The sequence below is a fragment of the Notamacropus eugenii genome, chromosome 3 (assembly GCF_028372415.1).
Source record: "Notamacropus eugenii isolate mMacEug1 chromosome 3, mMacEug1.pri_v2, whole genome shotgun sequence".
NCBI classification, from domain to species: Eukaryota; Metazoa; Chordata; class Mammalia; order Diprotodontia; family Macropodidae; genus Notamacropus; species Notamacropus eugenii.
Genome location: NC_092874.1, coordinates 115610116 through 115624253, shown reverse-complemented (window position 1 = coordinate 115624253; position 14138 = coordinate 115610116). Strand labels below are relative to the sequence as shown.

The following is a 14138-nucleotide window of genomic DNA, read 5'->3' as shown; positions in this document are numbered from 1 at the left end:
AAGTTTTTAATTGTTACATTTTTATCATTTTTTAAAATTTCCAGTGTTTGTATATTCCATTTCTAGCCTAAATTACCAATAAAAATGAGAAATTCCCCTAGAGAACATCATATTGTCAAATTGGGTCAATTTTAATACAACCATGTTACTTTTAAAATTTCTCACTATCTGTAATTAATATAACAAATATGCTTTTATTAAAACATAGACATCAAATCAAATTAAAACATTAAACATAATAGGTTACAATTAAATAATGATTTAGTGTCTGGACTTCTGTAAAGGCAACAAAGTGTGCTGGGTAGTAAAAAGTCCTTGGAGTCAAGAAAACTTGGGTTCAGATCTTTGCTCAGATCCATCCAGCTCTATGACCCTGGATGCATCATTTAACTTCTCTGTGTTTCAGTCTCCTCCTTTGTAAAAACAGGGAGAGGCAGCTGGATAGAGCACCAGCCCTAAAGTCAGGAAGACCTGAGTTCAAATGTAGCTTCAGACAGGTACTACTGTGTGAGCCTGGGCAAGTCACTTAACCCCAATGGCCTCCAAAACAAATAACAACAAAAAACCCAGGGGATTGTACTGGATGATTTTGAAAATCATCTGATTTTCAAACTGATTTCAAAACTGATTTTCCAGTTTTAAATCTATTAACGTATGACCTCAGGGTATATCTGAATACAGGTATCCCACGTTCCCAGTGCTTGTCCATGAAGGTTAGTTTAACAAGCTCCATTGTTCCTTAAATGAGAGAGTCTTTTTCAGGTAATGGGCAAACCAACTTCCCATGTATATTCTTTATTCTCTGTTCAGTCTGGTTTTCCAGAATTGGGAAATAACTGAATTGGATTTAATTGCTTATACAGTTTAGTAAAGTATATTACCTCTAGATATAGCTGTAAGTTAGGGACAGGCACTGCCTTAAGTCTGAAGGCTTTTGAGAGCTCGGCTACAAGGCTAGATTGTGTGTCTAGTGTCCCTGGACGGGCTTCTGGCCATGTCTTTGTGTAGAACAGACCTAGGATGGCAGAATGCATCTTTTGTCATTTCCCCTTAGATTTCTTAACTATTATTTCATTTGGTGATTTTTTTTCATCCTTACAGAAATAGTTGTGAGAATTGTCTTGCTTCTGCTTACCACATCAACTTGAGGAGAACTGTAGTTCTATTTCCACTGCTGCCCCATGTTTAGTAAGAAGTAGGGTGAGGGATGTCATGGAGTAAATGTGTAGTTGGGAAAAGCAGCTGAGTTGGTCATGTAATTAGAACAAAGAACACCAGATGCACACAGCTCAAGTATTCATCAGGTAATAATTGTGGCTAGCTTGTCTATCTGGTAGCAGGGTGGTACAATGGTTAAGAGCACTGAACATTGAGTAAGGAAGAGCTGAATTCGAATCCTGCCTTAGATACCAGCTGTGTGACCTAACTTCAGCCCCCTCATCTGTAAAATGGGAATAAGAATGGCCCCTACTTCCCAGGACTGTTATGATAATCTTGGTAAAATGCCTGACACAGAGCAGGCACTGGATAAGTGGAGTGGGTATCATTATTCCCTTCTTGGTATTATGTCTACAGTCTGGGTGCTGCCACTAAATGAATGCTGTGGTATCTCCTTCTGACTATGTGGGGCAAATAGGCTCGCTCTAGGTATTAATAACCAAGAGAGGAACTGTTGGGCATTGCTTCATTCTCCTCTAATCCTTTATATTCTCACTTTTCTGGTATTCAGATACTTCAGGCTTCATGTCTGCTCTACATAATTTTAACCTGTTCTGCCCTGCTCTGACTTTTGACTTCCAAATGCTGCTAAATTCCTATGCCCACTGTTTCAGCTTATTGAAAGGAAAGTATTCATTTGACTCTTGAGTTCATTTTCTGTCTACCTTTTCCCTTTAGAGTGGCATGGGCTTTCTGATACTCACAGCTTTTAGAACCAGTTCTAAAATGCTTTTTCAGCCTTGCTCACTTATTCTCCATCTAATGGAAAAAAATAGAAAAGGAAGAAAAAAATTCCAGCATGATTCCCTGAGTTAGTATCAAACCCCTTGGTAATCTCCTTGAATCAAGAAAAGGTTTCCTTGGCAACCATGATTCTATTCAAGTCTCTCACCTATACAGAATCACAGAATGATTCTCTCTATATCAATGCTGATAGGTTTTTTTTTTTTTTTGTGGGGTCTTGATGAATTGTGCAGCTTCTATAAATTTTTTTTAAAACCTAGGTTTTGGCTAGAGGTTTCATAACAAGGCCAAGGTTTTCAAGGTTTTCTTCTTGAACATTTTAAAATCCATTTAACACAACAGAACTATTTAAAGAGAGAGATGCAGTTATTTCCTCATGTGGTATCAATGAATAATAAGAAGAGATTGTAGCAAGGGGACAGATGAAAATATGCACGCAAGGGGAGAAATATTAATTTTCCTTGCAATTGGAAATAAGTAGAAGCAGCAAAGTAGATTATATAATTATAGGATTTGAGCTATATCCACAATACCCATGGATCTAAGATTGGCCCTTAACTTCAAACCTTGAAGAAGGAAATGTTTTGCCTGAAATGTACATTCTCTTCACCTCTGCAAACTCACACAGTGCCCAGCTTCTTTCAAGGTTCAGCTCAAGTATCACCTCATCCACACACATATATATATATACATACATATATATGTATATATGTATGTGTATGCACTGTGTGTATATTCACATACATGTGAATACATGTATAGGTATATATATGTGTCCATATGTGTACATGTATATGTGTGTGCGAGTGAGTGAGTGAAATATTGCATAGCAATAGTGGCACAGAGGATAAGAAGCCAGGCCTGGAGCCAGGAAGACTTCTCTTCCTGAGTTCAAATTCGGCCTCAGACACTTAATGGCTGTATGACCCTAGGCAAGTCACTTAACCCTGTTTGCCTCAGTTTCCTTATCTGTAATAAAAAATGAACTAGAGAAGGAAGTGGCAAACCACTCCAGTATCTTTGCCAAGAAAACCCAAATGGGGTCATGAAGAGTTAGACATGACTAAAAAGCGATTGAACAACCATGGAAAGGCTGTTAAATGAAGTAGATGAGGTCCTTATTTCTACAGAGGCCAAATGGTTACCTGTCAGGGAAGTTTTAGAAGGAGTTTCTGCATGGCCAAGAAGCTGTATAGGAGCATAGGCTCATACCACCATGGTTTTTAAGAGTGTAAAGGGACTTAAAGTTCATCTAGTCCAATGAAACCACAGCTCAAAGTATGAAAGTAACCCAGTTCATAATTCACAGAACCAGGATTTCAGTCTAGGTCATCCAGCTCCAAAACCAGGGTTCTTTTTGCTCTACCATACTGATGATCTCTAATGTCTTTTACAATTCTGAGGTTCTAAGATGGTAAATTTTGGTGATAGCAGTGGGACAAGTACTTAGAATCTGTGACTCCTAAAGGAGGGGAAGGAGACAAGAGAAAAATTAGAAGATCCCTACCTCCCTTAGTAAACATGTCAAACCTGTGACTTCCATAATCCCCTTGACCACAGTCTAAAAGTACCATTGGCTAGTAACTGGTACAATGTGGAAGCCTTATGTCATATATGAGTATGCTATATGGCTGATGATATTCCATGTTAGCTCATCTAATAAGGGACTAGTCATGAATCTATGCCTCACCATTGGTTAACTATCATTCATAAAGGATTTACCTTGACCAGCTTTATATACTAACGAGCACAGTTGTGTTGTAGTATTTATATAGAAGTCTAAGATCCAAAAAAGGAAATGTAGTGAAAGGTCAAGCATGGTGCTAACCTGTTCCTGCTGGAAGTAGATTTGTAGGCATGATTCCAAATGGCACTTGCACCCCCTTTTTTCCTACTTTTGTAGTTGCCTAACTCACTTTGCCCTGCTCTCATATTGATAGGGGTAGGGGAGGTTGATAGGGGTAGGGGAGGGGAGAGTTTCTGAGAAGGTGGTTGGCTATGGCCACTGTCCTGCTACAACTTTCTCTGAGTCCTAAGGGTAACCCTGGTGTGTGTGTGTGTGTGTGTGTGTGTGTGTGTGTGTGTGTGTGTGTGTTTGGAAGAACATTCCTACTAGTTACCACTGTAGTTCTTGAATTCCCATAAGTGTGTTTTACAATTACATAAATCAGGCACAATTATAACATTGACTCTTAAACATGAAGTATTTATTAAATGGGAAGTGCTCAGGGTCAAGGCCCGAGCCCCCTGGATCCCCCTGACCCACGGGCCTCTAATCTGTGGGCCCTGAAGGAAGGAGACCAGAGACAAGATGATCCAGGCAACAACAACTCATTATTCAGCTGAGGGTTAGGGTTTGTAAAGGCTGATCCACCAATCACATACATGCTGAGCTCATCCCATTACTTCACCATCTCATGACTATTCCACATCCTTACACCCGCAGTAAGGAAGGAAGCTTATCTTGTTCCTGCAGCTAGTTCCTGGGTTCACAGGCTCACTTGTAACTTTACTGTACAGGACATTGGTATCTGCAGGAACATCAGGTTCCAGGGTCACACAGAGCTTCTTCCAGGGTGTGCATCAGCACCGTTCCCACGGGAACAGGCTTTGCCTCTGACTTGCACCCCCTGGGACCCTCTGGGCCCCTTACAGGGAAGTAACAGCAAGAATATTTATAATATATAGTCAATAGAAGACAAAATCAGGAATAACCAAAATATAACCATGCAACCATGAACTTGGGAGCCACTCTTCTATTCATGCACACATTGTCTTAGAGAGAGTAGGCACACACAGAAATCTAGCAATAAGGAACATGAATAGGGCTACCCATGTACCTAGGGCAGCTCACAAGCCAGGTCTACAAGTCCTTTTTAGGAACAGTCTACACTATTCATGCCCTGTTCCACTTCTGGGCTTTTTCACTCTTCTGCTGGGGCTGCTGAAGTAGTGTTTTAAGCTCAAAGTACTTTCCTTAAGTCTAAAATCTGCCAGCCGAATCCAGTATTTTCTCTGTGGGCTATAAGGGGGTTTCCCCTTTTCAAGAGGTCACTAAAGGGTAATGTGCACAAAACCGTGAGGGATTCCCCTCTCTTCCAAGCTGTAGTACCATCAAGCAATGCAGACTCTCCCTGGCCTGATCTGTTTTCTCCAGTCATTTCTTCACAAAGCAGTGAGTCAGTACAGTTTGCAGTAAAGCAGATGCAAAGCCTTTTCTCCCTTATTCTGCCTCTTCCTCTAGTGTTATAGAAGGCAAAGCAGACAAGTCCTTGAGAGCTTCCCTTCCTCATGTTGCAGAAGGTACCAGTGGCCAGAAAGCTTCACACAGGAGGAAGATTCTGCTTTCAGGCAGTGCAGAGGGCCCTCCAGCCTACAGCAGACTGAAGTACTTGCCAGACTTTACTGGGCTCCATTGGTGGGCTCTGCCCAAAGCGGTTCTTCTTATCTTCTGATTCTCCTTCATTCTGCTTCTTTCAAATTCCATGGAGTCTATGCCACCAGTTTCTCTGTTCAGGCAGCTGCCGTATCGTCTCCTCTTTTCATCTCCTTCCATTGGGTCTTCCTCATGAGTACTGATCCTTCTCTAACTCAGGTTGGAAAAAAAAAGCCCCCACAGTTCAATCAGGCATAACACAAACAGATAATCTATAATTTTCTTGTTATCCCCAAACAATTTTGTTGTTTAGTTTCTCAGCTGTAGCCTTCACTGGAAAGAGTAACACATGAGCTGATGGCCAACGGTACACTGCAGCCCGCCCCCCCCCCCCCCCACTCCCCTCCACTGTGTAGTAGCTATGTCTCTGAGCTGCTTTCAAACAGGTCCTCTTGGGATATCTATCTCAGAGCCAGTTTTCTCTCAGGTTCTCAAAATGTTCTCAAGCTAACTTTTCTAACATGCATGTCCTTTTTCGGCCCCCTTTCAGCAGCTAACATATCCATGAGTGAAAAGGGGGCAGTGCTTTACATGGGGTTAATACAAATTGGCTGAAATTAGAAGGTCTTAAGAGAATAGGGAAGCCTTAGACAGTGATCTAAAGTAGGTGAAATGCCTGGAGATAAAGACCTGATGAAAGATTACAGAAGGAAGTCTAGCTTTCCAGGCAAACTTGGAGGAGTTCTAATTGGGAAAAAGGGGTGGATGATGGTGTATCATGCAAGGCAAATAAAAATCAATGTAGATGAAAGGTTAGTATAAGTCTGAGGAGAAATGTAATTTTCATGTTCCACTACCACTAGCTCATCAAAGGAATCCTCAAAGGCTGTCAGTCACATTGGCATCTGCTGATCTCACTGCTGGTGTTATGATATATAAAGTGTCTTTTGGACCAGCAAGCCAGAGCCTTTAAGATAAGTGAGTAGGTCTCTTCCTTTGAATTTAAAGATAAAAGTTTAGGCTTTAAATTGAATCCAATATTTATAACTAGAGTGGACGATGGATTTGAAATATTTGTATTTTTCTTTTCCTATAATATTTTGACCAAAGGAAGTCTTGGAAAATTTGAAGGACAAAATTGGTCAAGTTACTATTCTCGAGGCATAACCAACCAATGCCATCCTCAGTAGCTGCTCAAAGAACACAATGGTCAGCGGAAGGATGAAGAAAGCAATTTACCTTAAGTTTGAAGCATATGAATGAATGGATGGATGAATGAATAAAATAATGCCGTGAATGAAAATGTACCCAGCAATTACTATGTGCAAAGCACTGAAGACAGAAGTGGAAAAGCAAGACTGTCCTGTTCTCTGGAGTGTGTTGTTTGAGTCGTGTTGGACTCTTGGTGACCCCATTTGGGTTTTCTTGACAAAGGTATTGGAGTGGTTTGCCATTTCTTTCTCCATCTCCTTTTACAGATGAGGAGACTGAGGCAAACAGGATTAAATGACTTGTCCAGGGTCTCACAGCTATTAAGTGTTTGAGGCAGGCACACTATCCATTGCACCATTTAGCTGCTTGATGGGTGCTCAAACTCTACTAGCAGAAGAAAACACATATGAAAAACTTTAGCTATTCCATCAGATAGGAAGGCCCACTAGGTCTTGTTGTTGTGTTTGTCCTTCATTCTCAAAGAGGACCATGACATCAAGATGATGACATGACTTGCAGTTGACTTTGATTTGAGTGAGGGAGGGCTTTGCAAGGTCACCAGCCTCACTTTCTTCTTCTGAGCCAACTGGGTCCAGTGGCCTGATATTCACCAGGATGACTTGAGATGGCCCAGGATGCAATGGGAGACCCTGGTCCTTTCAGGCTAAGGTCTTATCACATTCTCACTTTGAGTGAGATACACCCATTCAATGAATAGGCTTCTTTAAGTAGTTGCTCAAAGGATGGCTGCTTTAAACAAACAAACAAAAAAATCAAACTGGGAGGAGAAAACCTTCAGGGTTCCTGGGTAAAAGGTGTACCAGCAAAGCAGACAAAAATGCTGCCTCTTTAATATTATTTCCATTAATAAAACCATATCTAGTTCTCATGTAGAATCATTTGACAGTGCCAAAGACTTTGGTGGAGAACTTTCTTTTCCAGGTGTTCAATTGCTGGAGTTAGTTTAGATGAGGGACATCTGTGTGTCTGTCTGCATGCGTGTCTGTCTGTCTCTGTCTGTCTCTGTGTGTGTGTGGTGTGTGTGTGTGTATATGTCTGTGTCTGTATCTGTGTGTGTTGTGGGGGGGAAGGGGAAGAGGGTGATGCTATTAACAAATTTCACACCATAAAAGCTACTGCAATACCGAACTGCTTTTGGAGGTAAATTAAACATCAAATCCAAGTTTTTGCAAGCATCAAGAACTATCTAATTTGCCTGCACGTCATGTGTTTGTATGTACAAGATATTCATGGACTTTTTCTGACTTGTGAATGTCTTGTATGCCTTTTTCCTTAGTTCCTCAGAGTGAGAAGCACTCCTCAGGCCTACTATCTATCCTCTTGTTGCTGGGCATTGGATGGTTAATACAAAGAGCAGCCAACTGAGAATCTAGGGAACTGGTTTCTAGGTTTCTAGCTCTACAATTACTTCCTTGTGTTGTTTGAGCAGATCTTTAAAATGAATTTGATCAAAAAGATTTCAGGGCATATCTCAGAACCTCTGATATGAAAAAATTGGCTTCCTAGAATTTGTCTCTGGATTGTATGTAGAAAATTGTTATGCAGAAAAGAGTTGATGGGATAAGAAATCAGAGATGGTTTGAAGAACTGAGAAGTATCTAAAATGAAGAATTTTTTGCTTAAGAACTACTTATCTAATGTCTTCCAGGACTACTAATTTAGAAATTAAAGAGATTTTTATTTGAGAAAATTGCAATAGCTCTTTGAAAATATCTATATTGAGTATTGTTTTTGTAGTATTAGATTTTAGGCCAATCGGACCATCTCTTTTCCTATTCACTTAGGAGTTAACCCAATAAACATTGTGCATGTTGTCTATTTTATTATTATTAATGATATCAAATAGCAAAAATGCTGCTTGCTCACCTTGGCATTCAAGGCCTTCTGCAGCCTCTTTCATCCTACCTCTCCAGCCCTAATTCATACTGTTTCTCTTCATAAACTCTGAATCTCAGCCAAAGTGGATTACAAGCTACTCCCTAGAGTGGACACTCCATATTCTGACTCTTTCCATTCAAACGAGACATTCTTTGCCTGCCATGCTGCCACCTCCTTACTGCCTCTCAGGAGCTACCTCCTATGTAAAGCCTCACCTGATTCCTCCATCTGTTAGTGTTCTCCCCTTCAATTTTCTTAATGCTCTCCTACTTGTCCTGTATGACCCCAAGCAAGTCATATACCCTCTGTCTCCCTCAGTTTCCTCATTTCTAAAATGGGGATAACTACCCCCAGAGGTTGCAGTAAAGATAAAATGAGATATTTGTTAAAGCATCTCACAAACCTTAAAGCACTATAGAAATGCTATTGTTATCCATATTTGTGTTGTACCTCCTCTTCCCCAACTACCGACGTAGGCTTAAGGGCAGGGAGGGCTTTGTTTTTGTTTTTGCATTTCTTTTGTTAGCACTGCTCAGATTCAATAGGTGCTTAATAACTTGGATTGAAAAGAAGTTGTCTGTGTTAGTGAGTATTCAAAGAACCTCTGCAGAGTACATCCTAATTTCAGAAGATAGTATGAAAGTGATAGTTTAATGGATGAGACAGATTTGCTTGGTGTTACAAACTTGCATAATCTCCCTATTCTTATATGTATAAAGATGCTAGTCCTAAAGGACATTTTCACAAGTGAATACACTCCAGTATACCTGAAAGATTTTCCTGTTGTTTTCTTGGGTATATAATAATAGGGTTTATGTTTTGCATATGCTTTCTTTTATTATTATGTTTAATCTTTTCTTATCCTTTTAATAGTTTTTAGAATTACCATGAATAAGATGTAGAGTTCTGATCAATTAGAATTTTTCTAATTTTCTTGGTTGCTCTTTCAGGGGTCCAGTACCAACCCCACTGTCAGCCATTGCTCATCTAGACCGAACCTCACCTACAAGGCTGTGGGCGAAAAATAGGTTCGCTGAGGACAGCAACCTTACTCCCCCTCCGTGCTTTTCTGAAGGAGTCAGGTGAGCAGAAACGTTTTCTTGAAGGATATAAGACACCTTCTGCATGCTATTAATAATGATTATACTTTGACTAGTTTTCAGATGTAATATGATTAAGTCATAGGAGAGGCAGTCTGGCACAGTAAGAAGAGAACTTTACGTGGAGTCAAAGGACCTGAATACATTCAATGCTTACTCTTTTATTTATTTTATTTGCATGTGTATACACTAAAGAGAACCAGGGAAATTCATGTCTTAAGTGTCTATAAACAAATGCACTGAGTAACAAGCAGGGTGAACTAGATGGAAATCCTAAAGCAAGAGAGTATATTTGACGTGGTTTATTTAATTTATTTATTTATTACTGAGACTTGGTGGGATATGGGGTTTATGACCAATTTGACTTTAGAAGGTATATTTTATTTAACAGGAACAGAATAAAAGGGAGGGAGGGATATAGCATTATATGTTAAGAGTATGTGTTCATAAAAGGAAACCTAGTAATGTGAGAAGAGAAACCTGTTGGGGAGCTTTTAGGGTAGAGTTGAAGGGATGTCGAACAAGTAGACCACTTGTACAGAAGGAGAAATTAAATGAAATGAACTACTCTGGTAGAGAAATAGGATGTTGCAGTGATACAAACTTAACTACCCAGACATTTGCTGGTATATTCCCTCTGCCAGAAGCAGGACAGCTGATATATTTATGACTTATATGAATGATGTTTTCATCCTCTGGAAGATGGAGGAAGTGACAAGGGAAACTAGTACCCTGGATTCAGATAAACAAGAAGGAATTCATTGCTTTGGCCGAAACAACAGGAACTTTGGGGGCAAGTCGTTTGTGACATGTTCTCTCTCTCTCTGTTCTCTCCTTCTCCATTTATTTCTCTTCTGAGAGTAAATTTCCAAGGTTTCAGAGGAGGGAGGCTTATTATTTTGCAGAGGATGTCATTCCAAGAGGAGTAAGAAGCTCTCAAGAATGAAATTTAGAAGGCATAATCAGAAATTATTGAGGAGAATTAAAAAGTTGCCGAAATATGGATACACAAGAAACTAATTGACAAAATCAGATTTCTAAAAGACATGGATAAATGCCATGGGTAGGTCTGTATCTCAAATTTAAAAAAGGAAAAAGGCCTATATATACAAAATTATAGTAGCTTTTTGTGGTCATAAAGAATTAGAAATTGAAGCAGTGCCCATCAAGTGGGGAATGCTGAACAATTTGTAACATGTAATGATGATGAAACACTACTGCACTAGAAGCAATGATTGGCAGGATGCTTTCAGAAAAACCTGGGAAGACTTAGATGAACTGATGCAAAGTGAAGTGAGCAGAACCAGGAGAACACTGTGCATAGTAAGAGCAATATTGTTTGATGATCAGCTATGAATGATTTAGCTATTCCCAGCAATACAATGATCCAGGATCATTTCAAAGGACTTCTGATGAAAAATGCTACCCCCCTGTAGAGAAGGAACTGAGTTTGAATGCAGATCAAAGCATACTTTTTAAAAAACTTTATTTATTTTTCTTGGTCTTTCTTTTTTGATGGGGGATTGTGTTTTTTCTTTCATAACATGGCTAATATAGAAATCTGTTTTGCATGACTGACAATATATAGCATATATCAAGTTGCTTGTCCCCTCAAGAGGAGGGAGGAGGAGAGAAAAAAATTTGGAACTCAAAATTTTTAAAAGCAAATGTTAAAAATTAGTTTTACATGCAATTGGGAAAAAAATTTTAAATTAGTTTTAAAAAAGAATGGATATGGAAAGACTTCATGAATTGATGCTGAGTAAAGTGAGCAAAACCAGGAAAAATGTACACCGTAACAACAGCACTGTGTGATAACCGACATTGATAGATTTAACTCTTTTCAGCAAGGCAATGAACAAAGATGATTCCAAAAGACTTATGTTGGAAAATGCGATCCACATCCAGAGAAAGAACTATGGAGTCTGAATGCATATTGAAGTGTACTAGTTTCTTTTTTTCTTTTTTTGTCTTTCTCATGGTTTTCCTCTTTGGTTCTAGTTCTTCTTTACAACATGACTAATGTGGAAATATATTTAAAAATAAATAAAATTTTAAAAAAAAGAATGAATAGAAAGTGAAGCAAAAACAAATATTAGAGGATGGATCTACAACAAGTATCTTTGTCTCATAAGAGTTGTGTGAAGAGTGATAAAGTCCAGAATAAGCCAGGTCTGGAAATGAACAAGGACAACAGAAAGATGTTCTCTTTAACTATGTTGGGGGCAAGATTTTAAAAAAAAAAAAAGGTTAAGACCAATGCTTGACATGGATAGGATGATAATGGAAGACCATGAAAAAGATGAACTAGCATGGAATTTGGGGTCAGAGGATGTTGGTTTGAGTTCTGGCTCTACCACTTACTGCCAAGGTGACCATTGACAAGTCATTGGTCCTCAATTCTTTATAAAATGAAAAGGTTGGACTAGATGACTTCAGTTGTAGTAAATTCTTATTTTACTTGTATTTTATCTTCTAAAAAGACTAATTTTTTTGGATTGGGAAGGATTAAACAAAACTGGTTAGCAGCTTTGGAAACCAAGATCAGAGAGAGGGTGGTCAAGCAACATTACCTTCAACGAGTTCAAGTCATAGAATCATAGACTCATCGTAGGATATGGTGAAAAGAATGATGGATCTTGTATCAGAGAACCTAAGTTTAAGTCTTGGCTTCTTAGGTAAAGGAATTGACCTTCTCTGAGCCTGAGGTCACCGTTCCAGAAAAATTGAGTGAGTTGAACTAGACTTTCAGCTCTAGACATAAATCTGGAAGGGACTTTCAAGATTATTTGATCCAGTGCACTCATTTTACAAAAGAAGAAATTGAGACCTATTGTGATTTAAGTGCAGAGCCAGGTCAGTATTCAAATCCATTTTCTCTTACTCCAAATCTGGTATTCTTGAGTACATGAAGCTAAATCTCATCAGTCCTAGATAAACTATTCCATAGAGGCAGCCATGCCATGATGTCTGAGCCATCATTGAAGGATCCTGGTAAATGGGAAAGTCGTCAAAAGGCTAGAGAAGCTAAGTGTCCCAATGTTCCAAAAAGCACAGAGGAGAAAAGCCATGCACTGTAGACCAGTGAGTCTGATGTCCATTCCTGACAAATTCTAGAATACGTTATTAAGGAGAAAGTCTGTGAGCTCTTAGGAAGAGAAGCCATGATTATTAGCCATGTTGCAAAAGAAAACACAAAATAATAAATATAATAAAAAGAAGTATGCTTCACATGGCTCTTAGAGCTGATCAATTCTCTCTCTGGAGGTGGATAGAATTTTTCAATAGAAGTCCTTTGGAATTGTCTTGGATCATTGTCTTGATCAGAGCAAGGTAGGTGTTTCACAGTTGATCACCTTTACAATATTGCTGTTACTGTATACAATATTCTCTTGGTTCTACTGACTTCACCTTGCATTGGTTCATGTAAGTCCAGGTTTTTCTGAAAGCATCCTGCTAATCATTTCTTATAGTACAATAGTATTCCATTGCAATCACATACTACAAATTGTTTAGCTATTCCCCACTTGATGGGCATCCCCTCAATTTCTAATTCTATGCTACCACAAAAAAAGAGCTGTTATAAATAATTTTGTGCAAATAAAATAATCAAATAATCCTTTTCCCTTTTCTTTGATCTCTTTGGAATACAGACTTAGTAGTGTTATTGGTGAGACAAAGGATATACATAGTTTTATAGCCCTTTGAGTGTAGTTCCAAATTGTTTTCCAGAATGGTTGGACTAATTCATAACTCTACCAACATTACATTAGTGTCCTAATTTTTGCACATTCCCTCAAGCATTTGTCATTTTCCTGTTCTGTCATGTTAGCCAACTGATAGGTGTGAGGTATCTCAGAGTTATTTTAATTTGCATTTTTCTAATCCATAGTGATTTAGAACATTTTTTTCATGTGACTTGATAGCTTTGATTTCTTCTTCTGAAAACTGCCTGTTCATATCCTTCAACCATTTATCAACAGGGATATGGCTCTTATTTTTGTAAATTTGACTCATTTTCCTACGTATCTGAGAAATGATGCATTTATCAAAGAAATTTGTAGCAATTTTCCTCCAGTTTCCTGTTTTCCTTCTAAATTTGACTGCATTAGTTTTGTCTGTGCAAAAGCTTTTTAATTTGATCTAATCAAAATTATCTGTTTTACTTCCCATAATTCTCTCTATCTCTGATTTCATCATAAACTCTTTTCTTATCTGTAGATGTCACATTTTTCCATACTCCCCTAATTTACTTATGATATCACCCTTTATGTCAAAATTATTTATCCATTTTGACCTTATCTTGGTGTATGGTGTCAGGTGTTGGTTTATACCTAGTTTCTGCCAAACTTGTTTCCAGTTTTCCCAGAAATTTTTGTTAAATGTTGAATTCTTACCCCAGAAGATGATGGATCTTTGGGTTTATCAAACACTAGATTACTGTGATCATTTACTATTGTGTATTGTGTACCTATCGCACTACTCAGCCACTCTATTTCTTAGACAGTACCAGATTGTTTTGATGATTACCACTTTATAATATAGTGTGAAATCTGGAGCTGTTATTCTGCCTTCCTTAACATTTTAAA

At 38.6% G+C, this 14138-nt stretch overlaps 1 protein-coding gene across 1 annotated transcript in view; it reads left to right on the top strand.

Annotated features, from left to right (window-relative positions):
* The window catches only part of LRGUK (leucine rich repeats and guanylate kinase domain containing), a 118651-nt gene that overhangs the window by 90112 nt on the left and 14401 nt on the right, over nt 1-14138 (top strand). The window contains exon 18 of the mRNA XM_072652710.1: nt 9400-9531. Within this exon, the coding sequence (XP_072508811.1) occupies nt 9400-9531 (132 nt within the window). The remainder of the gene's footprint in view (nt 1-9399; nt 9532-14138) is intronic.